We start from the raw sequence: 27,558 nt of genomic DNA on the forward strand, positions 1-27,558 counted from the left end.
ACCGACCTTCAGGAGTACACAGAGACTGTTACTGCCTACATCAGCAAGTGCACGGATGATGTCGTCCGTGCTGATCAGAAGCCGTGGCTGTCGGGGGAGGTCTACGGACTACTGAAGGTCCGCAACGCGGCTTTTAGATCTGTCACGTGGCGTCAGGGAGGACTCCAGGAAGCTCGCCCACCGCTTCAGTGACAGCAGTGACACCAGGCGTCTGCGGCGCGCTATTCAGACCACGACCGACTATGAACCCTCACCACAGACCTGCGACAGCTCCACCTCCCTGACTTTGAGGCACACAACAGCACCCCTGCACACAAGACTCCACCCCCTCCCGGTGACCAAGTGCTGACACTATCCCAGAGTCAACTGGGATTGGCTCCATCATGACTCTGGGAGAGAGGCGGGGTACGCTTTGACCTGGTCGCCGGCCAATCGCAGGGCACATAGAAACTAACAACATTCGCACTCGCGTTCACACCTACAGGCAATTTAGAGTCTTCAATTAACCCACCATGCATATTTTTGGGGGTGTGGGAGGAAAGCGGAGTACCCGGAGAAAAGCCACGCAGCCACGGGGAGAACATACAAGGCCGCATTTGAACCCACGACCTCAGAAATGTGAGGCAGATGTGCTAACCAGTCGCCACCGTGCCGCGCTAATAGTACATACTTGTGGAATTCAAATGTAACTGTCGTCAATTAGTAAGCCACTAAACACATGTTAAGAGCAGGACGTGAAATTGATCCCTTGTTCAAAAATGGATCAATGAAAACATTACAAAACAAGAAAATAACGAGGAAAAAAAAAAAGTACTTTTCGCGGCGCTTCAATTGGCCGAACGTTGCAGCAACGCAGCCAAAAGGACCCATTTGATGTCAAACTCGATATTATTGATCAATCGAAAAAGCTGACAAAATCTGATGCGCATGTGAGAAATTGTGTGTGCCTGTTACCTGCGTGTGTGTTAGATGTTGGCGGAAGTTCATGTTGTTCTTCTGCTTCATTTGTTGCTGTTGCTGCTGCTGTTGTCTGAGCAGGCTGAGGAGGGCGGCCTTGTTCTGGTTCTGGCCGTTGGGGGGCCTGGGTGGACCGGGCCCGGCCTCAAAGTGGGACAGGGGTTTGGTGTTGTTGTAGTTCAACACGGCCGCCTGAGCCCCCGGCGCGGGCGGGTGGTTGAGAGGGGGTCCCTGGGCCGGGTGGCCCAGCACGCTGGGGTGTCCGGCGCCCCCGGGCGCGAAGCTGTTGGCCCCCGCCTTGGGCGAGCCCTTGGGGGGCTGGACGGACATCAGTCGCTGCTTCTGCGCGTTGGAATTGAAGTCCTGCGGGTACAAGGAGGGGCCGGCGGCCTTGTCCATGCCGAACGCCGGCCCGAGCGGGCTCTGCGGGGGGCCGGCCAACTGCGTCCAGGGCGGTGGGTGCGCGTGGGGGGGGCCCTGGCCGTGGAACTTGGCCCCGGCGGGCGGCGGCTGTTTGTGCTGCAGCTGGGTGTGGAGGTGCTGGGCCCGCTGCTGCTGGGCGGCCAGCTGCTGAAGCTGCTGGGCGGGGGAGAGGTCTTTTGCTAGTAGGTGGTTAGGGGGCGGCGGCGGCGGCGGAGGCGGGTGCTGCCTGGGCAGGGGCGCGGCCGGGGAGGAGGCGGCCACCGGAGAGCCCGTAGGGCGAGAAGGCCCGGAAGACGCCGAGCGGACATGAGGGGAACCCGTGCGAGAGTCCTGCTCGAAGGGGGACGGGGAGAACTCTGCTTTCACGCTTCCCAAATCCAGAGGGAGGAGACTCTGGGAGGACTGGGCGCCCCCGCCCTTGCCCGTGGCCCCGCCGCCGCCCGGATTGGGCGTCATCTCCAGAGGGTCTTTGCGGTCCTCGAAGCCGTCGTTGAGGATGTCCTGGATGTCCTCGTAGGCCACGGTGCGGTTGAGCTCCTCCATGAGCTCCGTCCACTCCTGCTCGTTGAAGTTGAGGTCCGGGAACAGGTTGTTGTTGTTGTTTCCTCCCCCCGAAGGAGGCATGATGGGCAGGATGTCGTCGGGCTCCTGCTTCATCTCCTTGCGCCGGAAGTCGGGCGCCGCCTCCTTGGCGCCGTCCGCCGCCGCCGACTCGCCTCCGGGCCCGCGGGTGCCGTTGGAGGCCAGCGCATCGCCCAGGCCCAGTTTGGAGTCCACGGGGGAGCCGTTGGCGCCGGCGGCGTCCACGCAGGCTTTCTTGCTGGCCGGGAAGCCGTCCGAGAAGCCGTTGACCTGCTCCCGGTCCCGGTCTAGAGGGGAACCGGCGCTCTCCAGCTTCCTCTTCACGGTCTCCTGCAACTGGACCGCAAACATTGGGCCATTAAACTCACATTGATGGCTCGACTAGCGCGTACACGTGGGCAAGCGTTGAAAGCAAGTATTGGTAGCGGCCGCCTGATTTCAACATCAAAATCTTACCAAGAGTATTCGTCTTGTTTGGAGCCAAAACTCATCTGATTCCACTTCAAAATATGACTCGCCACATAAAAACTTGCTTTTGGACGCTTTCACTTGTTTCAAGCTCATTTTTACTTCATAATAATAATAATAATTGCACGGCTCAAATTAAGCGGTCTAATGGCAGTTTGTGCATCAAAAAACATTGAAAAGCAAAACTGGGCATCGGTTTTGCCACAGAGACGGTCAAGAGGAAGAAGAGTAAAATGGTTCATCATCATCATCATGTTCCCAAGCAGAGGAAGGTTTTGGTGAACGGGGATAAAAGGAAATATTTGTTTTCTCTCAAGGTTTTCTTCATTTTAGTTTGAAGAAATTGAACACTTCCAAAACTTCAAGTAGTACTACGAACATTTGCCTTATTGCTCGTCAGCTTGTCTACGCTCCTAAATGCACGGCCATGAATGTCGTGTATTAAAGTGACAGAAAATGCTAAGATGCTAGCCGTTTAAGTGAATATGCACAAAGGCTGCGAACCCTTTACGGGGCACTCGTTGAAATACTCTCAAATTAAAAATTCTAACCAAGAGTGTTGTTGGGGGGTTATAGCAAACATTTATTTATGCTTCAATTTTAAAAAATAAATAAATAAATAAAAGAAAAATTCGGGACCATTGAGGAAAATCAACCTGAACCAAAGTTACGAAATTCGGTTCCTTGCAAAATCAAACGAGTATATGTCGACAAAATACAAGAAAGCACCGTTTAGGTAGAAAGACCATTGCAATACAAGTACAACATATGCAGTATCACATTTTATTTGTCCATGGTACCTAATGAAGCAGTTGCACACACTGTTCACCCAAAGGTGGACCTCGCAGACCCCGCAGGCCACTTTTGATCTTATAACGCCGACTTGGCTGCTGCAGTACTTGCACGGAAGAGGGTCCGGTCCGCTCAAAACGCACAGCCTCATTTGGTGTGTGTGACCGCGGTGTCCCCGGACAGGCTGAGGGACAACCAAACTGGTGGGTCAGGCATTCAAGTGATGAAGATGAACTTCTTCGGGAGCGAGATGTGGCAGGCGTCTGATCGCCGGCACTCTTGAACACCTGGATTTGGAAATCCTTCAGCGGCTGGCCTTTCGACCCAAGGGCTTCACAGTCCCGCTTGTACACTACCCAGGTGTTTGTGAGGAAGAGATCAATTGCATACGCGAACAGACGCAGGTACCACCTTTTCGGACTTGGACTTTTGGGTGTAGTCGAGGTGTACCAGCGTGTCACACTCATCAATGACCCCCATGCTGGCATGACCGCTGGACAGGCAGGTCGCAAGCTGGTTCTTCTCGGTCTCGCTGCTGTACCTGATGACTGAGGACTTGGGCCCCACCCTCCATGTCTGTTGACAGCAGAGTGACCGCTTTGTTGTCCTTCCGCCTGACGACCAGTCTGCCAACATCTCACAGGGGACAGCCCTTTTTCTCCATCTCCTTGATGGACTTGAGCGGAAGATTTTGGATAGTTTTTCTGTGGCCGTGCGCCCGCACTTCTGGTCTTTGAGGTTCCGCACAAGTTCAAGGCTGGTGAAAAGGTTAACAGCAAAGATGGCTGACGTGCTACTGGGCATCGTCCTCACTGGTACTGTCCCGGAGCGCCTTTCTTCTTAGCAGAGGGGCCGACGTCACTCGGGACCGGAATGTCCCGGTTGTCGGGACGTAGTCAGGATCTGCCACATCTTCATCGTCACTGACGGCAGGGTGGGCCGGCACGACAGCCGTCGCGCTCCTCCTGCCGTAAAACATTTGTGCTGAAATTGCCACAATATAACAATCGTTAAAATGTCACCGAGTGCAGAAAATGACCCATATTCACTCAAATGTTGTAAGGAATTATTGTTCATTGCATCGGGCAGATGTCCCAAAATGGACACATTTTTTCAGCCCACCGGGCAAATGATCAAATATGGTGGCCACATTTTTCATGGCAAAATTTCACTCATTTGCCTAAGTCCTCCACAAACAACACACACGTCATCGCTTAGCACAACTACTCGACGATAAAATCAACTCACCGTGGTTCGTTTCCTTGTTTTGCCCAAAAATGCGCAGAGAGTCGAGCAGCATGAGTCTTTGAATTCACGTTGAATTCACACCGGGTCTCTTCTGATCGGTCAAATTTCACTCTCCTGATTGGCTGAGTGAGGACCACAGGGTTCGAGACCTTACTACGGCACAGCGGGGCGGCCATTCGTAGCGTGCGTGGAAACGACCGAACGTAGTCACTTGCCCGATACAGGGTTAGTGCTCTTCAAAATAAATGACATCAATCAATAATAATAACGCCTCATCTTTTAGGAATTCAACAAATAAAAACTGTTGAGAATATAAAAAAGGAAAGCAATTAGTAGTATTTTATTAGGTGAAAGGTCTTATTTGTTCTTGTGTGTATTCAAAATTGCTCTTTAACTAAGCCAAAATATAGTTTGTCCAATCAGTGAGGTTGTCATGATTACTGTCGGTGTATTTCTTGGAGTTTATGTTTTGCGTTTCATCTGATGTACAGTTGCGGCTGTTGTCGAAGTGCTCTATAAATAAAGCGCAGTCGAGTGAGGCTGTGTCTTGAAGTGCTTTCTGCAACTAGCCTATACGTCCAATGTCCAACTAGCTACTAAGAATTGGGGAATGAGAACCTTAAAGAGTGACAGCAATGCTCGGTTTGGAAGTATCCAAGAATGCAAAAGGAAATCTCAAAAGAGCAAAAGGGAACAGCTGACTCGGCACTGAGTCATGTCGTCGTGTCACGCCTTTGTTAAGAAGAGCAAATTGTTGGTGACCAAGTGTTCCCTTTATTGCAACTTACTTAATCAGCGGATTTCACGCACGTGGAAAGGTGCGAAGTGAAAATCTTTAAATGTGAACAAGCATCCGAACGCAAGCGAGCAGCTTGTCAAAACACAAAATGAGTCAGACGAGGACACGGGCCGGCGCCGCGTGAAAACTGCTGCGTCAAAGCATTCCGTTCAAGGAGACAAGGCAAAAGGATTTCGGGGGGGGGGGGGGGCTGTTCCGTCCCGTTCCCCGATGGAATAGATCCGCCCCTGCGCGGATCTCCACATTCAAAAGCAAAACAAGAACAATCTTTACCGTGGCGGAAATATACAGAGCAGTGTTTGCTTGAGGATCGTCAAGTCACCCATCGCCTGCCGGCTGTTTTCAAAGCGGAGTTCCCCGTGTCGCCAGGCGGCTTTTGGACTTTCGATATCTCGCAATATTGTCTTCTGCCGCAATATAAACACCGAAAGAAAGAAAGAGTCGCCGCGCTTCTTTCGGCAGAAAAAAACGCCGGTTTCCAGCTTTTTGTATTATTTACACTGAGAAATGGCAAAATGTGAATTTCTTTACGAATATGCAACTAAGAGAGGTGCCTAAACTTGCCCGCCGACTTCATAAGCGACCCCTACCCATTTATCTCATTGTGTCGGCTAACTGGTTGTTTACTTATTGTAAAAAAAAAACATGGACCATACATTTAACATTTTTATTTGGTGAAATAATTGGCTCATGAATTTCAATTAACTATAAATAATAGGGTTAGGGTTATCCAAATTGCACGTGCATACATTGTAATTAATTTTTTGGGATCTCCAAATTAACAGGCCTATCTGTCCATTCGAAAAAAAAAACTAAAGTTGGCCCAGGCCCGATCGACACCGATTTTGGACAAGACGTGACGAACTTCCGACAAAAACCGCCAACGCCACGTCAACGTCAAGTCATGTGACAAGTCACTGAGTAACAACGATTGTTTTCATAATCGATTCATTTTTCAATTCATCGGATGAAAAACATTTTTTTTTTTTTTAACTTCCATCCCTTTATTTGGAAACGGGACATTATTTCAAATTGACGATGCAGAAAATCCATGAACATAAATTGATTGTGTTTGAGATCTTGGTTTGTTCCAAATATCAGCGTCATTGTTTTCCAAAGTAAAAGCAGATGTTTGCCAATGTGGGATTTTCAAGAAACAAAGAGAAGCAGTCCGCTCTCATGCAGGACTGCAGAAATCAGAGAATATCTACTGTGGAGAGGCTGCAATTCCGACCATTTGGACAATTTTCAGTTACACGAGGTCTCCAAACGATTCATTGATTCTCGAAATAGTCGTCAATCGATGGATCGATCAATCTCTCTTAGTCTATGTGGATCTATCCATCCGGATCAATCAATCCATCAATCTGGATCCATCTATCTATTTGGCTCCGTCGATACTTCTCGGTCGATTCGCCAATCTGGATCTCACTCGATCCGTAGATCTGTGCGCCGAATGCTAGTTTGTCATTGCGTGACTAGCTCTACAAGCGGACGAAAATCGAGCGCTGGTATTTTGACGCGAGATTGTTTGCATGATTTCCGAAGATGAACAAAGACGACAGAGGTGGTAAAAGCATGTGGGCATCACAGCTGACGGGGAATAAATATCAACATTCGTCAGCAAAGAAAGGACGACTCCGCTCATGTGGGCTCTTCATTTTGGCTCCATGTTTGGCACAAAAATGTCAAATATTCATGACTGCACTTGAACGGAATGCAAAGCTTGAACTGGTCACATTTTATTTGGTCTACATTTCTATCTATTGTTATATCTCTCGAGCTGTATATCTCTGTTGACATCTCCATAGCGACGAGCGTCCTACAACTAATGGATGGATGACGCGTGGGTGCCTGCTACAGACGCACACGAGAGGTGCAGCAAATAACCCATTCATCTGCAACTACTGGATTATCAAATGAACCAGCTACTATTCATCGTTTAGAGACCTTGTTTCACTTCAAGTCAATGTCAGCTGCTCAAAACAAAATATGCTCTCATTTCTGTTTTCACACGGTGGACGACCGGTTGGCACATCAGCCTCACAGTTCTGAGGGCCGGGGTTCAAATCCCGGGACCCGCCTGTGTGGAGTTTGCACCTTCTCCCCGTGCCTGCGTGGCTTTTCTCCGGGCACTCCGCTTTCCTCCCGCATCCCAAAAACATGCGTGCGAGGTTCATTGACGACTCGAAATTGCCCGCAGGTGTGACTGTGAGTGCCGATGTTTGTTTGTTTCTATGTGACTTGCGATTGGCCGGCGACCGGTTCAGGGTGTACCCCGCCTCTCGCCCGAAGATGGCTGGGATGGGCTCCGGCACGCCCGCGACACTTGAGAGGATAAAGCGCTACAGAAAATGGATGGAGGGATGGATTTCGGTTTTCTTCCCCGAAAGCAGACCGATGATCTTCGTCCTAAAAAAATCTTTGGAAAACATTTTTGCCGGCGCAAACCAGTAACGGAATCCTCATCAATTTATGTGTTTGCATCCATTTGAAATGTCCGGTTTTTGAATAAAGGAAGGGAAATTAAAAAATGCTTCGCCGAAAAAAATCAATCGCCAAATGAATCGATTATTAAAATGATCACCGGTTGCTGCCCTAACACATGAATAGTTTGAACATATTTGGGTAATGTCATCAGAAATGAAAAGAAGTTCAAGGGGACAAGGACGACGTGAGGCGTCCCGGGACACTCGGAAGAGGGACAGGACGGCGCATACGAGACTAACGAGCTGAGCGCTAATCAGCCCGGGCTGGCGCATAGGCACAAACAACAGTCAGGACCCGTCCCTCCGCCCGAAGGCAGAGCGAGGCTACCCTCTCGTACAGGCACCGAGCCGGGGGGCAATAAGAACACCCGCACCTGCTCGCCGCCTCTCACCGCGGGCAACTCCAGAGTGGAAGAAAGTCCGACCCCTCTCGAGAGGACTGGCGCCGGAGCCCGAGCTGTGTGCGGAGGCGCCAATAGGTGACTGCGGGTGCCGAACCGCGAGTGTGCGAGGGTCCACTCTATTCTCTTTCACTGTTTTAGTAGACATTTCTTCTACATTACAGTGCTATTTGGATTTCTTAAAATCGCATAACAAAAACAGTGGCGTTTTTTGAGGAGGCTAAAACTGATTAATTGCATTTCAATTCATTTCAAAGGGCAAAAATGTATTTAATATAGAGCGGAGTACTGCAGACGTTCGGTTCGGCACCCACCGATTCACCGACCCCCCCACATTCTTTTCCTGTTATTCTTCTTGGGGTTTTTTTCTCCTTTTTTCTGGGGGAACCAAACCCAAAACTCTCACTGGTGGTTTATCCCCACTTATTCAACAATTTAAAAAAAAAATTTAATCTAGTGCAATTATAATGGGCATCAATTATCCGCTATTGGCGGTCGGGCGCAATCGTGGTAGCACTAATATAGTAATACACACTGGTTGCAGTACTGATGCGATGCTCAGTATTTGTGGTCATAGTAGTAGTAGCTGTACTAGTAGGAGTAGTAGCAGTAATCAGTGTATTAGGAGTACTCATAGTAGTAGTCATAGCAGTAGTAGTAATCGTACCAGTAGCAAACAGAGTAATATGAGTAGTCGTCGTAGCAATAATTGTAGTCGCAGTAGTGATATTAGTAGTAACAATCCTAGTGCTATTATTAGTAGGCTTTGTAGTAGTGATGAGTAGTAGTAGTAGTAATTGTAGAAGTAGTCACAGTAGTAGTCGTAGTAGTGACAGGAGTAGATGTAGTAATAATCGTAGTAGTCTAAGTAGCAGTGATACGAGTTGTAGTAGTAATAATCGTAGTATTAGTCGTAGTCTTGGCAAGAGTGATATGAGTAGTCGGAGAAATAATCATAGAAGTAGTTGCAATAGTAGTTCTAGTAATAATCGTAGTAGTAGTGATATGAGTAGTAGTAGTATTAGTTGTAGTAGAAATAATTGTAGAAGTAGCAGCATGAACAGAAGTAGTAACAATCTTAGTAGTAGTAGTAATCGTCGTGACATGAGTAGTAGTCGTAGTAGTGACACGAGTAGTGGAGATAATTGCAGCAATGACATGAGCAGCAGCAGTAATATTGATAGTCGTGACAGGGGTGGTGGTGGTCGTTGTCGTCGTCGTCATAGTATCGGTAGCGTTGAAGTTTGACTCACGGCAATGAGCGTGCTGTTGCGGCTCTGTTCGGCGGCTCCTGCTCCTCCGCCGCCGTCGCCGAGCTCCGCGCTCGCTCCGCCGCCGCTCCCGGGCGCCCTCTGGCCGGCCTGCTCCGCGGTGGCGGCCGGGGGCTGCCTGTGCTTGTTGGTCCTCTTGGCCTTGGCCTGCAGGCAGCGCTGGTGCAGGGCGAAGGTCTGCTGCCTCTCCAGCTCCAGGCTCTCCAGCGCGGCGGCCTCGTAGCGGCTCTCGCAGCTGTTGTGATGCTGCCGGAAGAGCTCGATCCTCCGCCGCAGCCGCTCCATCACCGCGCTGTGTCGCGGTGTAACAAAATCCGCCATCATCAATGAAAAAAAAAAAAAAAATTCAAAAAAAAACCAAAAAAAAAAAAAAAAAAGGTTGCGGGATCAGGTTTGGTCCATAAAACGCTGACTGTGCTTCTCTTGCTCTCTCCTTTTTGTGTGTTTTTTTTTTGGCGTGTACACCACCACCACCACCTTCCTCCCTACCTCCCTCCCTCCCTCCCTGCCTCGACCCTTACAAAGCCTGCCGGGCTGCTGGCTCCATTGGAGGCGACCTTTGTCTTGCTAATAGCCTTTAGTCACCGCTGGCTGGCCAGGCGGCAGGCCGGGGAGGAGATCGAGAGGCGACGAAGACGAGCAGCGAGAATCCGCAGAGAAAGTTGGGCACCAAGCTAAACTAGCGCATTAGCCCCGTTTGTGTGTGTTTTGTTTACATGCTTCCTCCACCAAGCACATTCCTCCACTCGCTAAACTTCCAAAAACTGACGGGAAAAATAGAAAAACAGTCATTCAAGCGGTTGAGTTCGGCCGAGCGAGCTCACGGAGCAAACGACATGTTTTGGGGGGAAGATTGAGTGAAACTTATCAACTTGGTTGCAAGTGAACTTGCTCGATGCTGCTGGCTGCTAAAAGCTAAACGCGATCTCAGCCCACTCGGCGACTCTTCGGAGCGGACTTTCTTGTTGCCCAACTTCGGCCGCCTTTCCAGCGAAACGAGCGCACGAAAATGGTAGCTTATTTTCTTTCGGCCACTACGACGAGAACATTGTCCGTGTGTGTAAAAAGGACTTACTGTGGACGTGTAGCTGTGCGCTCTCTCTACGGCATCTGTTGAGGCAACAGCTGATCCTCCTCCGCCTGCCTGCCTGCCTGCCTGCCTGACTGACTGCTTGCCTGCTTGCCTGCCCGCCTGCCTCCTCCTCCTCCGCCGCCCGCCTGCCTGCCTCCCTCCCTCCCTCCGTGTAGCCGTTAGCCGCGGCTAGCTTCTCGGCTAGCTCTGTTCGAGGGGCTGCCTGACTAGTTAGTTAGCTCCTAAACGCAGCATGCTCGGGCCAGGCTCGTTGTCAATCGTCGCCTGGGGTCGACGGCTCTCCTCCCGGGAGGACTGTTTGTACGCTGGCGCTCCTCTCTATTGTTTTCCAGCGGACGGGCAGGTTGACGCCGCCATTTTGGTAACTTTCTCTCTTTTTTTTTTTTTTAATCCTCCTGGAGAGGAATGCCAACGCCCTGCCCCCGCACTGGTGATGGACAGCGCAAGAGGCCAATAGACAGCCGCCAATGGGTTGTACCCTGTACGCATGCGCACGAACGTTTTTTTTTTTTTTTTTTTTTTTTTTTTTTTTTTAAATGGGGCACATTTTCCATTTCATTTTCTAACGCGCCATTCTTTGACCATAAAAATACAGCACTGTATTGTTTTGGAAGGTTTGACAGTATTTCATACTTTCCAACGTTCACAAAAAGACACAGATTTTTTTTAATAGCCTTTTAGCAATCTTTTTACACTAATTTTGTATTTTTCACCCCACAAACTTTGATTATTATTTTTTCTACACTGACTTTTAAACAGAATTTTTACGGATCAGGTTTTAATTTTTTGCTTTTTTTCCACCGAAACTTTCAAGATGCTTGATTGTTGACTTATTTGTAACTTTTGATTTTTGTTTTTCATTACAAAATGTTCGGTTTTTTTCCCCCTACAGAAATTTGAGATTCTTTTCTGAACTTTTACGTTTGTTTTTTTTTTACACTGGAATCTTTTAACTTATTTTGTTCCAACTTTCTATACATAATTTTTTACAGATCAATTTCTTCTATGTTGCTTTTTTAACACTGACAGTTAAAATGTAAATTTCTTTTCAATGAATTATTTGGAACTAGTTTTTTTCACCAACACAGAAATTGAGATTTTTTTCTTTTGCACTGAAATTATGATTTAAAAATGTTTTTGGGGTGGATTAAATTACTTTTTTTTTTTTTTTTTTTTTTTTTAATACGCAGAATTTTTACAAATTGCTTGTCTACACAGAATTTTTCAAAGATTCATTTTACATCATCTTTGGCTATTTAAATCTGTTTAAATGTTTAACAATCTTTTGAAAAAAATATTTTGGGGAGATTTCTTTTTTTTACTACACTGATTTTTTTAACGACAACTTTTTCTACACAAAAATACTTATACTTAATTTTTCACTAAATTTTTGGTGATCTAGATTTTTTTTTTACATTTTCTTGAAATGTTTAAGATTTGAGTAAGCATGATTTTTCCGATATATTTTTTTATTACATTGTTTTCAGATTTATTTTATTAGACTGGATTTTAGATTTTTTTTTCTAAAGATACACAGTTATTGTGTTGGTAATCCTTCACTCACCGACTTATGTTTGCACTGATAAAAGAGCGGTTTGCCTTCAAAACATCATAATGAAAAAAACAGTTTAAAAAAAAAAAAGCAGCTGTTAATGTTCCATTTGGCCTTTTTATTCATCAAAACACACATCAGCGTCTCACAGTATTTCTAGTCAAAGTTGGACCATTTTTCCGGCGGCGTCTCACTCGCCACACCATGTGTGCAGCAGGAACAGGCAGAGCCAGCACTTTAGTTTCAACACAAAAAGCTAAAACTGAAAAATCCAAAATAATAATAATTAAAAAACAGCAACCAAGAGGCAGTTAGCAAGTGGATCTGATGTACAGTGTTAGCAGGCGGTATCACCGTGACGATGCCGACGCCAGAAGACTTGCAGAACTATCTAGGTTCCATATATGAAAATGTGTACGTAGTGAGGAATGAGTGAATGATTCCGAATGCAGTTGGACTCATTCACTCATTTCATTCCCTACCTACTCCCCAATCACAACAAAGTCATTTTTATATAGTGAACCTAGATAGTTCCTAAATAGTCCACCAGAAATCCCTTCGTAGTGATTCGGGAGTCAGGAATGATCAATGATTCCGAACGCCGTCGCTCATCGCTACTCCTGAATCACTACAAAAGGGATTTTTATGTTGTGGACCGAGATAGTTCCCTAAAAATGTCTACAATATAAAAATGTCTTTGCAGTGAACAAGGAGTAGGGAATGAGTAAAAGCGTTAACACAAAATCAAAGGAAGAAGCAGACTCAAGCACCACTGCTAAGGCTAAGCTAATTTGCTGACAAAACGAAGACGTGGACAGAGAGACGCGTCCAAACAGGATGTGCGACTCACTCACTTCCTGTTCAGTGCAGAGCTACGTCGAAAGATTCGATCAAATAGGGAAGGAGGAGGGGGGAAAAAAATAAAATAAAAATCATCATAGCAGACACTGCCTTTTCCATCAAGCTTCAGATTTGTTTTGAGAAAGATTTGTTTGGCTAAAGATGAAGGGAGCGGCGTCGGGACACGTCCAGACGGTGACGTCATGTGACGAGGAGTGATGTCATCAACGTGAGCAGCATTGCTTCTATCAAAAAGACACTTAATCCCAATTAGGCTGAAATGATCCAATTTCACGTCATTGGTTTGAAAATGGTTATGTATTTTTTGTTCACCCATCTATGCCAGTGACGTATAGTGACAGGCAGAACAATTACACGCTCTTCCACTAGATGGCAGAAGGTACAATTACGCAGTGGATTTTTTTTGCTTGGAGATTTTTCTTATGTCCAATATGTGCTCAAGAGCGGATGGAAACAGCTCTTAAGGATCCACTTAATCAGTTAGCAAACTGTTTACCCACATTATCTGGTCTGCTGCCAGCTGTTAGCGCATCATTAACAGGCTAATTAACGGCTGCTAATTGCTAAACCATTCGATTAGGTGTCACCAAAGGCTTGTTGGGATTTATCATTTAAATGCAAATCAGGCTCATTAGCATTAGCAACTCTGTGACATCATCCCCGTGATGTCTGATTGGCCCAAAGGCTGCTAGCGGGCCGTCCGACGGTCCGGCGGGTGTGAGTCTGCTCTGGCTTTGTGTTAAGGAATGATGCAGGAAGTTGCAAGTGGACTTGGATAATCTCTTTTCAAAACGAAACCTTACGTCTACGTCGGTCCTGTTGGCGCTGGAACTCATCTGCGCTGTTTGCTTTCGTTCTTTTTCTGCCCGCTTCCACGCGGGAGGAGAGGGGGGCATTAAATGGGCATGGGGGACCTGGGAGGGAGTGCGGGGGGGGGGCAGTTGCTCGAGATTGATCAGTCCTTTCTGACCTTCCTGTTCCTGGGAGATCTCCGCAGAATGTCATCCTCCAACTTCGGACACAAAAGGAAACAAGTCACGTCAACGTCGGGATGTCAACTTAAGTCTCAAAGAAAAAACACAGTGGAGCCCCGCATACTTGCGCTTCGCAGCCTGCAGGAACAGACCGTATATGCCGTTTATCCACACCAATTAAAGATTTTCTCTCTTTTTTCTCCTCAGTGGAATTATAAGGGGCAGCCACCAATTATCTGTGGATTTTCGCTATTCACGGTCAGGCTCGGTCCCTACCTCCCGCCAGTACACTGCGCTCCAAATTATTATGCAAACGATACTGTTCTCTGATTTGCCTAAATAGTCGCTACAAATGACAGTCGGCCTGATTTCCAAGTCATCAAGCGTCAGAATATGGCTTCTGAAAAGTATGCAGACTTTCTGACTGACCGAGAGGAGAGAAGAGCTGTGCTTTCAGTCATCTTCAAGCACGACAAGTCAACAGTTCAAAAGAAATTCTAGCAGAAACGTGGAATGGATGTAAGAATTGTGAAGCTGCTATCAAATAACGGTCATCCAAATGTCACTTGACTTGTTAAGAGGTTTTTGTTTGGAATTGCTTTGGATTTCTGTACATTGGACCTCCTAATACTGCAAATTCAATAAATGACTATTGCAGTTCTTTAAAACCCATAAAAACTCTGTTGTGCGTAATAGTTTGAAACAGTGCATTTTAACTTTTTCTAAAAGTATTTAAATGATATTCTGACAGTTCAGGACTTGAAAATTATGCCGACTGTCACGTATATCAACTATTTAGGGAAATCAGAGAAAAATATCACTTGCATACGCATTTGGAACGCAGTGTAGGACTGGCAGTTTATTTTCAATATGTAAATGTCTCATGTTTTAAGGTTATTTTTTCAGTATTGTATTATTTGAACGATTAATCGACCGGAATCGAATTGAGTGGGTCAATATTAGCCCTTTTCAGAGATTTGTTTGAACCACATTAACATAATGTACATCATAAGACAAAGATACGAGAATTTGACATTTCAACAAAAATTAAAAAGATTTTTCTCTCTAGTCAAGTTAAACAAATATTTAAGGACAAAGTATTGTAAAATATTCAAATGTACTGCATGCCATTTATTTTATATCTTTGTTGTTGGGGCCAAAGAAGAAGTCATGTTATTCATAATATACAGGTACATCTCACTAAATTAGAAAATTTGACATTTCCTGATTTTATTTTTATGTATAATTTGGATGATTCTAGTTTACAGCAAACGAAAACCCAAAATTTAGCATCTTTAATTTGGAAAGTTTCTTTTTCTATTATTTCTGCTCAAGTTGAAGTTAATGCTTTGTTTAAAAAAAAAAAAAAAAATCAGTTTCTACATTTGTTTGTTATCAGGAGAAATAAAAGGGAACAAAACTAAAGCAAGACTTATGTTGAAGAATAGGATTGTGAGTTGCATTTTGCACAAGCAACGGGAGGGGAAAACAAAAAAAAGATTTTGCGGCACATGGGTCGGCAACATCATGGCAATGAAAACAAAGACGAGTGTTTTTGTTGTTGTTTACCTCCTCCCCTGACGCCGCCTCTACCTCGTCCTCCTTATCACCGCCCGCTTGATCATTGTCGGCGGGACGTTCCTCATTTTCCTCTTCCTCCTGCTGCTGCTGCTGCTGCTCGCCTTCTGCAAACAAGCCAACGCACCTCGGGTCACAACAGCGCAAAGAGCAAAAAAAAACAAAACAAAACTGCAAAGGAAAATCAATAGTTTGCTTGCTGGGCTGAGAGACCTGGGCTAGTCTTGTCCTCCTCTTCGGCCTCCTGGTCCTCCTTCACGTCAGGCTGGGCCTCGTCCGTTTTCTTGTACTCCGCCGCTGCCGGGGCCTCGCTCTTCTTCTGCACGCAAACCATCATCATCATCATCATCATGTTCAGCTCTCAAGAGGAGGCACATCACTTTTGAGATCATTTCACGTAAGATGCAAATGTAGGCTGATGACATGTAGCCCGCCCCTCCTTGGAGAAAAGTTGCATACTTATATGTAGGGTTGGGCATCGAGAACCGATTGGAACCGGGACTAACGTTTGGTTCTCCCGGAACCGCTCAAATTAAAACATTTCGGTTCCCAGTTTCGACGCCTAGTCCTCCAGCCGCGAAGAAGAAGCGGCGTAAACCACCGAAGAACAACACGTACGAAGACGTGCTTGTGCCCAACTGCGGTGAAAAAAAAAAAAGCGTCTTAACTATGTTAAAATGAATGACCAGTCGCCTCAGCGCAAAAAGATCATGTTGTTCAAAGGAGGCTTTCCCGATGCGTAGCGTCCGACGCGCTTCGAGCCGCAGCCTACACCGGGCGGAGCGAAGTCAAGTCAACTCTCCAGTCAATTGGGTGAGTGAAACAATAAAATAAGTCTATTCCAACATTGAGACAGCTAACAAAGTAAGCGGTTGCTTGCATTTTTGCACTGATGGTTTTTAGCGTTTATTTTAGTCTTCAAACCAACATAAGCGCCGATGACAAAAAAAAACAATTGCTTAACATTGGGCTAAAACCTCACCATAGCAACTTTACGTCACAATGAATTGGGACAAAATTGTCTCACAGTATCACAAACACTACCCTTGTGTCTCACCGGTGGGTAGGGAAAGGAATCGTGTGTTTGTGCGCGTTACCTTGCCAGTGCAGCAGAAGACGAGGACGAGGACGAGCGGCAAGGCCACGGTCAGCACGTAGACGACCCAAAGCCAAGGCCGCTCCTCTGCCGCGGTCATCATCTGAGCGGCCAGGCCCGGCTGCACACAAAACGGTCGTTGTACTCGACTTGAAAGTTAAGGGGACGGCGAGGACGCCAAGTCACTTGGGAGGCTGACAGTTTCAGGGAAAAAGTTGGAGATTTTCATAGATAGTTGAAAGTGATGGGATGCTGCGCGGATGTGGTGGCGTTCTCTGCCACCGACTGCCATCTTAAATCTTGGCTCGCAAAAACATTGACCAAGTGACAGCTTGCGACTCAGAAAACTTAAGTTAAAAGTGTATTTCCCCCAAAATGTGTCCATTTTCTGTAAAGGAGTATTACGGTAATCCCTCGTCTACCTTCCAGAAAAGCTCCGCAATAGACGAAAGCTGCTAAGTAGCGAAGAATGATGTGATATAGGGATGTACGATACCCGTTTTTTGCCACCGATACCCGTAACTTGCTGCTTCTCCAAGCCGATCACGATAAGGTTTTTTTATGGTTTATATCAGGGGTCTTCAATGATTTCCAGGCACAAGGACCCCCAAACTGATGGAAACCTGGAGCAGCGAACCCCTACTTACTTGTATATTGTATAGAATTGTTTTATATCAAACTGGTATGCTAACTGTACCACAGATGTGCAGGTGAGTAACTGCACTACACTGATGCCCTGCACTAAATCCACAATAAATGAGCCACGATATCTTGAGGGAGTACTGTATTTCAGGAAATGTACGTTTCCGGAAAAAGTCATTTGAGAAAGTCCTATGGCAGAAAAAAAAGTCTCGACAAAATAATTGCATCTCTCAGGAAAAAGGCCTTTAAAAAACATCTTTGGAAAATATACAGAAGTATTGAACGGCAAGGTCAATTCCTATGTTTTGTTGTATGCTGAAGACATTTGGTTTTCAGATCCAAAATTTAATACGAGTCAAAAGTTTAGAATTCCAGCTTTTATTTCGTGGCATTTGCATCTAACCTTTACTGCTCAGTGACTGTTTTTTCGTCAATGTCTTTATGTTTCCAAAGTTGTCTGTTGTCGTACTAGAGCGGCTCCAACTACCGGAGACAAATTCCTTGTGTGGTTTTTTTTGGACACACTTGGCAAATAAAGATAATTCTGATTCTGATTCTGATGTGTTAAACAACTCAGGAGAGAGCACCTTTTGTTTGAAGCCCCGCACTTTTCAAGTGAGCAAAAGTATTGGAAAGGACAAATGACCTTAAAGTGAATAACATTTAATATTTGGCGGCATAACCCTTACTTGCAATAACCACATCAAGCCTGCGACCAATTGACTTCAGACTGTCGCATTCTTCATTTGAAATGCTTTTCTAGGCCTTCACTGTAGCCCGTTTCAGTTAGTGTTTGTTTCTGGGGGTTTCTCCCTTTAGTCTCCTTTTCAGGAGGTAAAATGCATGCTCTATTGGGTTAAGGTCCGTTGACTGACTTGGCCAGTCTAAGACGTTTCACTTTCCCCCCCTGATGAAGTCCTTTGTTGTGTTGGCAGTGTGTTTTGGGTCATGGTCTTGTTGCAGGATGAAGCTTCTCCTGATTAGTTTGGATGCATTGTTCTGTAAATTCCGATACCAAATGGTTTTGTAGACTTTAGAACTCATTCGGCCGCTACTATCATGAGTTACATCATCGATAAAGACCAGTGAGCCTGTTCCAGATGCAGCAATGCAAGCCTAAGCCATGACATGACCACTATCCGCGTGAGCTTGTGTGTTTTCTATCATAAGCAGAGCCTTTCTTTCGCCATACTTTGGCCTTCCCAGCACTTTGCTAGAGGTTAATCTTGGTCTCATCAGTCCATAAAACTTTGTTCCAAAGCTTTTGTGGCTCGTCTCTGTACTTCTTTGCAAAATCGATTGTTTTTGCCGATGAGTGGTTTGCATCTTTCGATATGGCCTGTATATTTCTTCTCTCGGTCTTCTTCGACAGTGGATTGTGATACCTTCACCCCTGCCCTGTGGAGGTCGGCAGCGATTTCACTGACGGTTGTCTTTGGGTGTTTCTTCAAAGCTCTCACAATGTATCTGTCATCAACTGCTGTTGATACCCTTGGCCGATCTGTCCGATGTCTCTTACTCAGTATACTCGTAGTTTGTTTTTCAGGATATTTCAAATTGCTGTATTGGCTATGCCCAATGTTTGTGCAATAGCTCTGATCGATTTTCCCTCTTCTCTCAGCTTTAAAATGGTTGGCTTTTCTCCCATAGACGGCTCTCTGGTCTTCATGTTTGCTTCAGAGCAAATGCAGTTTTCCAAGGTGAAACAAGAACGAGCACTATTCAATGTTTAAGGAACCAATCTAACCAATCCACTTTAAAAGAGGGTGGCTTCGAACAAAAGGTGCTCTGTCCTGAGTTGTTTAACACATCTAGATATAAATACCATGAAATAAGATGGAATTCTGAACTTTTGCCTCATATCGTTTGATCTGAAACCCAAATGTCTTCTGCATAAGTTAAATATTTCCCAAAGTGACATCCATTTGAGAAAAAAGGCGTTTAAATATTCCACCATAAAGTATTTTGGAAAAAAGGTGGCCTGTTCTGTACCTCTGCGGCGCCCTCGGCCGCCTTCTTGAGGCCCCAGCCGTCGTTGGCCCAGCGCTCGGCCACGTTGCGGTCGTTGGTGACAAGGAAGTTGTCGAAGAAGATGTCGGACGTCATGGACCACAGCTCCAGGCCCACGGCGCTGAAGGCGCTCATCCGGAACGGGTGTAGGTCCTCAAAGAACTCGGGGTTGGCGATCTTACGGGGCTTCCACACGCCCTGCCACAGATGCCCACACAACCTGGTCACGACGGCACCCGATCATTCACCCGTACAGGTATTTTTTATATCGTGCTCCTTCATAATTCCAAAAAGGTCCACTGAAAATCTCCTGGCAGTGATTTGGGAGTCGGGAATTATGACTGATTCTGGATGTAACATCTGCCTTCGCAATCGGTCACTCATTCCTGACTCCACAATCACTACACAGGGATTTTTCGGTGGTCTTCAGTTGTATTTAACTTGAGATATTTTCATGCAACTTACGAAGCACTATTTTTGTCTAAATGAAGCTCCTTAACTTCAACTTAGTTCATTGGCACCAAGATGCCATAGGATGGGAGCACTGCACTACTTTGGTCGAGCTTAATTATCATCAACTCCAACATAGTTCCTTGGACCCAAGATGCCACAAGATGATACCAAAACAGTACTTCTGTCGAAATGAAGCTCCTCAACACTCACAACTCACATCAATATGGTTCCTTAGCACCAAGATGCTACAAGAGGGCGGCAAAACATGACTTCTTTAACTGAAGTGCCTCAACTCCAACATAGTTACTTGGCACCAAGACGCCACAAGATGGCACCAAAACAGTACTTTATGAAATGACGCTGCCCACTTCACATCAACATAGTTCCTTTGGAACAAGTTACCACGAGATGGTGTTAAAGCACTACTCTTGTCGAGCTGAAACTCCTCAACTGTGGCCGATCACACGTCACCTGGTAGTTGGGGTTGTCGATCATTGGCGCCTTCCACTTGCCCTTGTATTCGGGGTTGTCGACCATGGGCCGCTTCCACTGGCCGCAGCCGGACGCCACCTCGCAGGCCGGGTTGGGGATCTGAGGCGCCTCCCACTCGCCATCCATGTCCTCGTCCCTGTTCGACACACGCATAGGCGACACATGGAGACACGGCGGCGGTGTTGCTAAAGCTGGCCGGTCGCCATGGTAACACACCAGTCCTCGGGCTTGACGGCGTCAGGGTCTCCCACGTACTCGGGCTCGTCGTCCAGCCAGCCGTCTGGTTTGACCGCGTCCTCGTCGGGAACCTGAGCGGGAGCGTCCTCGTCCCTGCAATTACAGTGGTACAGCAGTGTAGAAATAGATGCTCCGTAAGACGCAGACGAACGACCGGAGGTGACGATCGGATACTTTTACTGACACAGAGCCCAATTATACACGGTCAGCAGCCTTTTTCGGAACCCGGTTCCATTCTTGGAAATGGTGGGCAGTCAAAATAATGAGAGATTCTGATTCTCTAGCTCACTGATTAAACATGTTCTTGTTCAGCGAGATCCAGCAGACCTGGCCTAACAAAATGTTCTCTCTCTCGCTATTGGCTCGTTAGTTCCTTCTACCATATATCCCCCCTTTGGGGGTTAATGACCCCATGTTTCCCAATCCAATGTTTTTGTTGTGTTTTGATAAATAAAAATAACACCTTAATAACGCCTCTGGCTCGACAACCTTTAACATCATGAAAACAAGTTAGCTGCGCAACTTGGGTGTCATTTTGAACTGCAATTGCAGTGTTACGCCACACTGACAGGGTGGCGCTATATCAGAAGAAGTTGGAAGTCACTACTAAAACTGTCAAAGAGTTGCGAATGAAGGATATGCTTTCCTACTGCAAATGTGTTGGATGATTTTGCGGCGTTTTAAAGACTTCAATATTGTTTCTTATGTAAGCAAGCACATCTGATTTAGAGAGGCTGTGACATCATCATCGGTCACCAGGGTAACCAGACAGGGAGCCCTGTACGTTTTACTGACCAGTCTTCGGGTTTGGTGGCGTCCGGGTCCTGGATCTTGGGCCTCTCGTCCCAGTCTTCGGGCTTCCGGTCGTCGGGGTCCTCGATCTCCGCGGGGGGGTTGACCGGGGGGCTCACGTCCGTTAGCAGGCTGCCGCTGTTCACCACGGTTTGGTCCACCAGCATCTCAAACGTGTTGTCGGGGTTCACCACTGGGGGGGAGCACACAAGTGAGTCATGCACATGTTTGTGCGCCTGTGAGGGCGTGCGGGCGTCTGACCCAGCGTGTAGAGGTGAGTCTTCTTGTCGGTGAAGTACGTGCGCAGGTCAGCGTCTGGCTTCTTGGCGTGCTTCTCCTCGTATTTGCCCATCTTGGGATTCTTGTGCCTGAAGATGAAGTGCAGCTTGTAGTCCTCGCCGCATTTGTCCGGTCCAAACATGATCGTGTACGCAGTCTTGTCCACAAACTCGTCCTGCACAGACACACACAGTTAAGACACACACAAACACAGCTCACAGTATGTGTGCTCTTATTTTTTTAATGACATGTGGGACTGTTACATGAAGCTAATATTGTGAGACAGCACAGTGTGCGGTGTCCTATAGTAAGTCACATACTGTATAGAGTAATATGTAACACATGTGTAACATACGGAACAGGATATCTGCAGGTTTAAGAAAGACATTTTTAAGACGAAGGCCACTTTGATAACATTTAGGATCTAAATATCCACTAAAAAGCACCATTAGGAGAAGGCTTATATCAGTGTTTATTTTTTTTAAGACATTTTGCAAAAATAATTACAATTTTTCATATACACTGCCCCCAAATATTTTATTATTTTGCATTCATTTTGATGAAACAAACTACAAATTTGTAAGCTTTTCAAAATGGTTTCAATTGCCTATCACAATATTTGCTATTAACTATTTTTAATGTAAAACCCAAATTATTAGTGGTTCCACTTGTTTGGATTCTTCCTGTGCAAAAACAATTAGAATTGCAATTACAAAAACATAGAATTTAAAATTATAGAAATATACAACAATAGCAAACACTAAAATAACAATAGCAAACAAATTTGATAATGAAAAACTACACAATATAAAATTATTTAATAATCAAACAATTTCAAAAAATAACTTTTAAAATTTACAACTTTTAAAATTATTTATTACTATTAGTTATTTCCCCAGGTAATTAAGATCATTTTGGAAAATTAAATTGAAGACTGAGGATCTGTGGCCCCCTAAACCTGAAATGGCGTGTGTGTGTCTAAGATTTAACGTATAGTGTTTGGTGCAATGTGTAAGATATAATAATTTACAGTGCTGTGAAAAAGTTTAGGGCTCCTTCTCAAATTCTTAGATTTTTGTATATAGACAAATATGACCCAAGTGAACTTAAAATGGGGTTTTTAAATGATTTCATTTACTAAGGAAAACAAACTTCATAGTTACCTGTCAATGTGTGAAAAAGTAATGACCTAATTATTAGCTAAATCACAATTTTTGGTAAATTTTCACTGCTCACTGATTACCTCCAGACCTGTTCAATCAAGAAATCACTTAAACAGAACCTGTCTGACAGAATCAGATCTAAAAAAGCTGTGACAAAATGACACAACCTCGAGAAGTAATTGACATCAGTCTGGAAAGGGTTACAAAAGCCATTTCTAAAGCTTTAGGATTCCAGCGAAACATGGGGAGAGCCATTATCCTCACATAGACAAAAGAGTGGCCGGCCTACAAAGATTACCCCGAGAGAAGAGCAATGACTCATCCAGGAGGCCACAAAGGAACTCAGGACAAATTGTAGAATTGCAGGCCTCCTTTGCCTCAGTTAAGGTCAGAGTTCATGACACAACAATGAGGAAGAGACTGGGCAAAAAGGGCATCAATGGCAGAGTTCGATGGCCAAAACCACTGCCGACCAAAAGTAACAAAAGCTTATCTGAACGATTCCCAAGACTTTTGGGAGACTATGATATGGACTGACGAGATGAAAGCTGAGCTTTTTGGAAGGTGTGTGTATCGTTATGATCCAGGTGTAAATGGACTACAGCATTTCAGAAAAAGAACATCATACTAACAGTCAAACATGGTGGTGGTAGTGGTCTTGGGCTGCTTTGCTCCTTCAGGACTTGGACAACTTGCTTTGATGTAACCATGAATTCTGCTCTTTAACAGAAAATCCCGGAGAAGAATGTTCAGCCATTAATTTGTGACCTCAAGCTGAAGCGCACTTGGGTTCTGCAGCAGGATAACGAGCCAGTCAACTTCTTAATGGCTTAAAAAAACATAATGAAGGTTTTGGAGTGACCTAGAACTTGAATCCAATTTAAATGCAGTGGCATGACCTTAAAAAGGCCGTTCACGCTAACCCTCAAACCCTCCATTTAGGCTGAATTCAAACAATTGTACACGGGAACAAGGGGCCAAAATATCTCAACAGAGATGTGAAAAACTCATTGCCAGTTCTAGAAAACGCTTGATTTCAGTTGCTGCTGCTGAGGATGGCCAACCAGTTAAGGGGGCCATTACCTTTTCCACACAGGACCAGGTAACTTTGAATAGTTTTTTTCCCCCTTAATCAATGAAAAACAGCATTTTAAGTTCACTTGGGTTATATGTGTCTGATATCGATATGTTTGACGACCTTAAACAAAGTGGGGAAACTATGCAAAAATATAAGAATTTGAGAAGGGGGCCAATACTTTTTCATGGCAGTGTCGTATGTAAAGGCGTGATGAAACTGACCAGGTCCAGTTCAGGCGTCTGAGTGAGCAACTTGATGTAAGCACCGCCACAGTCGATGCCAGCCTGGAAGTTCACCTCGTACCTGGCAACACACGAAAAGCACAATCACGGTTGAGCTCAAGCGTGTTTAGACAGTGTGTGTGTGTGTGTGTGTGTGCGCGCGCGTGTGTTTTCGTACTGAACAATGAGCGGCGCGGTGCCAAATGTGAATGGCCGCAGCAGCGGAGCAGAAATGGCGTGATGTTTGGCTCGAGACTTGAGGACCAGACCTTTGTCGCCAGGAAGCTTGCTGTCCTTCATCTCCTCCACCTCCCACTTGCCTGGCCATCATCATCATCATCATCATCATCATCATCACCATCACCATCATCACCACCACCACCACATCATCATCATACGTTGTTTGTGGCACACCCACCATCATACTTTGCGATGTCCTCGTCGGTGTCCTCCTTCTTGGCGCTGGACAGCACCCAGCTGAAAGATGATTGACAGCCCGTCAGATGTGCGCTATGACCTTTAGAGGTCAACTTAATTTGACCTCCTCCAAACTTTTTAATGTACGTGTCCAACTGTCCGATGTTTTCAAATTCACAACAGGTGTTTGATTCAAATATGTTCGAGGAAATCCACGTCCTGTTTGATGGCGAGGTACTGTTGGTCAATTGTTAAGCGGTTCAGGGTAACGCACAATGCAAAAAATGCCATAGACGGGCTAATGGGTAGCAACTGTGTCACGGTGCCAGCGACCCATATTTGAACTACACGTCGACAGACAACAGAACAATATTCCTCTGCAAAGAAAGACTTATTACTGCAGCTTACTGAGAAGCTGTGACCGTGTCCGTCATGTACAGTCATGGAAACATTTTTTGACCAACTTTGTTTCTTCAGATTTTTGTTCATTTTGAAGGCCGGTAAAACTAAAGGCACATCTGTTTGGACAAATATAACCATGACGATGAAATAGCTCGTAAGAGTTGAACTTAAGAGCTGATATCATAACACTTTCTCTGGTTTTCTTGTTTGTAATGAAAATCCCTGGGAATACAATGAAGCTAAAGCATTTCAAATAGGACATTAAGTATTATGGAATAAGCTATATTTTATTCATTGTGTTTTGTGATCTGGTAATATACCTCTAGTGCAGTGGTTCTTAACCTTGTTGGAGGGACGGAACCCCGCAAGTTTCATAACGAGTGCACGGAAATAAAACATGGTTTATTTCGAATTCAAAACGGGTATATATTTTATCGTCTGTGTAGATTAGCAGTCAACCAGGTCATGCACAAAATCAACCACGCATCAGTTGCACACAAAATTACTGTTAAAAGAACAAAACCAACAAAACATGAATTTCACACACACACACAAAAAAATTGCAATGAAAATTCACTAAGTGAACATGAATTTTGCTGTTGCCATTCTCCTTGGTAAGTGCCACTCTCAAATCAGAGGAACGGACTTCGTTGTTAAAATTCACAACAAAGTCTGTTCCTTTTCTTTGTTATTTCTACAATCCTCGAAAAGGGTTCATTGGTAAGAGTAAATCTTTTGGGCTGTTTTTTATTATTGGATGCGCGTCTGACGGCACAGCGATGCCACTCAAATCAACTGTATCGTTGAAATGTTAAATAAACATGGTTTTAAAAAAGAACAAAGCATTTCAACTCGAGCCGCAGCACCGCAATGGTAAACGCCAATTTTGACGCTTCCTTGTGTTTTGAACGGCATGAACAAGGCATTCAAGATGCAGTGTAAAAATGCTTTTACGGAAAAAGCACGCACGCACACGCGGTGGGTATCGAGTCCTCTGTCGAACCCCGGCGACTGCCTCACCGAACCCCTGGGGTTCGATCGAACACAGGTTAAGAACCACTGCTCTAGTGCTACCAGCCATTAAAATGAACCAGAAATTGAAGAAACAATCTAATGATTTTTTTCTGTGATTGTGTATCCATGTCTGTAAAATCCCCAGGTGGCCAGGCACACAAAATAGGAGCAGCACAATGTCCATTGAAGTGAAGCAATTAAATGTGGTAAAACTATTTAATTATTTTTAATTCCATTTAATTATTACCAGTGATGATGCAAAAAAAAATGTTCAATAGAATTCTAGTGCGTGAGAAGATGCCGGAGGAATGGAAGAAAAGTGTACTGGTGCCCATTTTTAAGAACAAAGGTGCTGTGCAGAGCTGTGGGAACGAGAGAGGAATAAAGTTGATGAGCCACACAATGAAGTTATGGGAAAGAGTAGTGGAGGCTAGACTCAGGACAGAAGTGAGTATTTGCAGTATGGTTTCATGCCTAGAAAGAGTACCACAGATGCATTATTTGCCTTGAGGATGTTGATGGAAAAGTACAGAGAAGGTCAAAAGGAGCTAAATTGTGTCTTTGTGGATCTAGAGAAAGCCTATGACAGAGTACCCAGAGAGGAACTGTGGTACTGCATGCGGAAGTCTGGAGTGGCAGAGAAGTATGTTAGAAGAATACAGGACATGTACGAGGGCAGCAGAACAGCGGTGAGGTGTGCTGGAGGTGTGACAGACACATTTAAGGTGGACGTGGGACTGCATCAGGGATCAGCCCTGAGCCCCTTCCTGTTTGCAGTGGTGATGGATAGGCTGACAGATGAGGTTAGACTGGAAACCCCGTAGACCATGATGTTTGCAGATGACATTGTGATCTACAGTGAAAGCAGGGAGCAGGTGGAGGAACAGTTAGAAAGGTGGAGGCATGCACTGGAAAGCAGAGGAATGAAGATTAGCCGAAGTAAGACAGAAGATATGTGCATGAATGAGAGGGGTGGTGGGGGAAGAGTGAGGCTACATGGAGAAGAGATAGCGAGGGTGGGGGACTTGAAATACTTGGGGTCAATCGTCCAGAGCAATGATGAGTGTGGTCAGGAAGTGAACAAACACGTCCAAGCAGGTTGGAATGGGTGGAGGAAGGCGCGCCACAGATTTTTTTTAGAAAATGAAAGGCTTTAAGTGCGCCTTATAGTGCGGAAAATACGTTAATTTTTAGCCATTCATCGGTCGGGCCTTACTATCAAGGTCCGCAATTTCATAATAAAAATCATCTTTCCTGCATAGTCGCTGCTCACCTGTCAAGGGTTCCGCGGTCGAAAGACTCGGCAAAGAAGTGCTCTCCCATTGGCTCCGGGGCCTTGTAGGTCACCTGCGCCGCCGCCAAAACGGCAACATCATTACACAGAGCCGACACGCATCAACGTCAACAAGCGGCCGACTTACTTTGGGGACGGGCGGCGGGGCGGCATGGTCGTCCTCCAGATCCTCGTACGAGCCCACCATGTCCACGTCCAGGTCGTCTTCCACGTCCGCATCGTCGGCCCGGCACGGCTGCACCAGGCTCAAGCAGAGGACACCCGTCGCCATGACAATGCACAACCACACCCACCGATCCATCGTCTGCGCATGAGAAGCACGCAACCGCACACGGAATGAGATTGGGGACTTTGTTGTCGACACGCACGCAGAATCGCGTGTTTCATGTTACCGCGGCGATGGATGGGCACCATGGTAACCGAGCAGCACAGAGGGGATACACAAGTCTCAGCCCCAGTCACCCTCCTGACATCATCATC

The 27,558-nt window shown here is 45.7% G+C and overlaps 2 protein-coding genes across 3 annotated transcripts in view; both read right to left on the bottom strand.

Annotated features, from left to right (window-relative positions):
• The window catches only part of maml1 (mastermind-like transcriptional coactivator 1), a 19,688-nt gene extending 8,647 nt beyond the window's left edge, over nucleotides 1-11,041 (bottom strand). Inside the window, exons 1-3 of one of the 2 annotated variants that reach the window (XM_061788090.1) lie at nucleotides 10,506-11,040; nucleotides 9,413-9,722; nucleotides 955-2,298 (exon numbers count right to left, since the gene is read on the bottom strand). In XM_061788090.1, coding sequence (XP_061644074.1) covers nucleotides 955-2,298; nucleotides 9,413-9,715 — 1,647 coding nt within the window. In that variant the 5' untranslated portion in view covers nucleotides 9,716-9,722; nucleotides 10,506-11,040. Of the gene's footprint in view, nucleotides 1-954; nucleotides 2,299-9,412 lie in introns of both variants that reach the window. The other variant, XM_061788089.1, reaches the window with a different exon arrangement.
• A 1,131-nt stretch (nucleotides 11,042-12,172) lies between these two features.
• Nucleotides 12,173-27,382, bottom strand: canx (calnexin). Its single transcript, XM_061788125.1, has 14 exons — nucleotides 27,206-27,382; nucleotides 27,058-27,131; nucleotides 24,370-24,428; nucleotides 24,130-24,271; nucleotides 23,952-24,033; nucleotides 21,472-21,664; nucleotides 21,214-21,403; nucleotides 20,398-20,511; nucleotides 20,161-20,317; nucleotides 19,219-19,434; nucleotides 16,586-16,705; nucleotides 15,702-15,807; nucleotides 15,480-15,595; nucleotides 12,173-13,948 (listed from the first exon to the last, which is right to left on the bottom strand). Exons 1-14 carry the CDS (start codon nucleotides 27,377-27,379, stop codon nucleotides 13,892-13,894), a joined length of 1,800 nt encoding a protein of 599 aa, XP_061644109.1. The 5' UTR covers nucleotides 27,380-27,382; the 3' UTR covers nucleotides 12,173-13,891.
• Between the last annotated feature and the right edge of the window lie 176 nt (nucleotides 27,383-27,558).

This window comes from Phyllopteryx taeniolatus, chromosome 10, assembly GCF_024500385.1.
Source record: "Phyllopteryx taeniolatus isolate TA_2022b chromosome 10, UOR_Ptae_1.2, whole genome shotgun sequence".
Taxonomy (NCBI): domain Eukaryota; kingdom Metazoa; phylum Chordata; class Actinopteri; order Syngnathiformes; family Syngnathidae; genus Phyllopteryx; species Phyllopteryx taeniolatus.

Bases quoted from the DNA above. Each gene is read 5' to 3' on its own strand.
- canx (XM_061788125.1), bottom strand. From the start codon at position 27,379: ATGGATCGGTGGGTGTGGTTGTGCATTGTCATGGCGACGGGTGTCCTC. The intron at 27,132-27,205 runs GTAAGTCGGCCG...GCGGCGGCGCAG, and splicing joins CCCCGCCGCCCGTCCCCAAA to GTGACCTACAAGGCCCCGGA. The intron at 13,949-15,479 runs GTAAACAACAAC...TTGTGTCCGAAG, and splicing joins AGGCGGCGTCAGGGGAGGAG to TTGGAGGATGACATTCTGCG.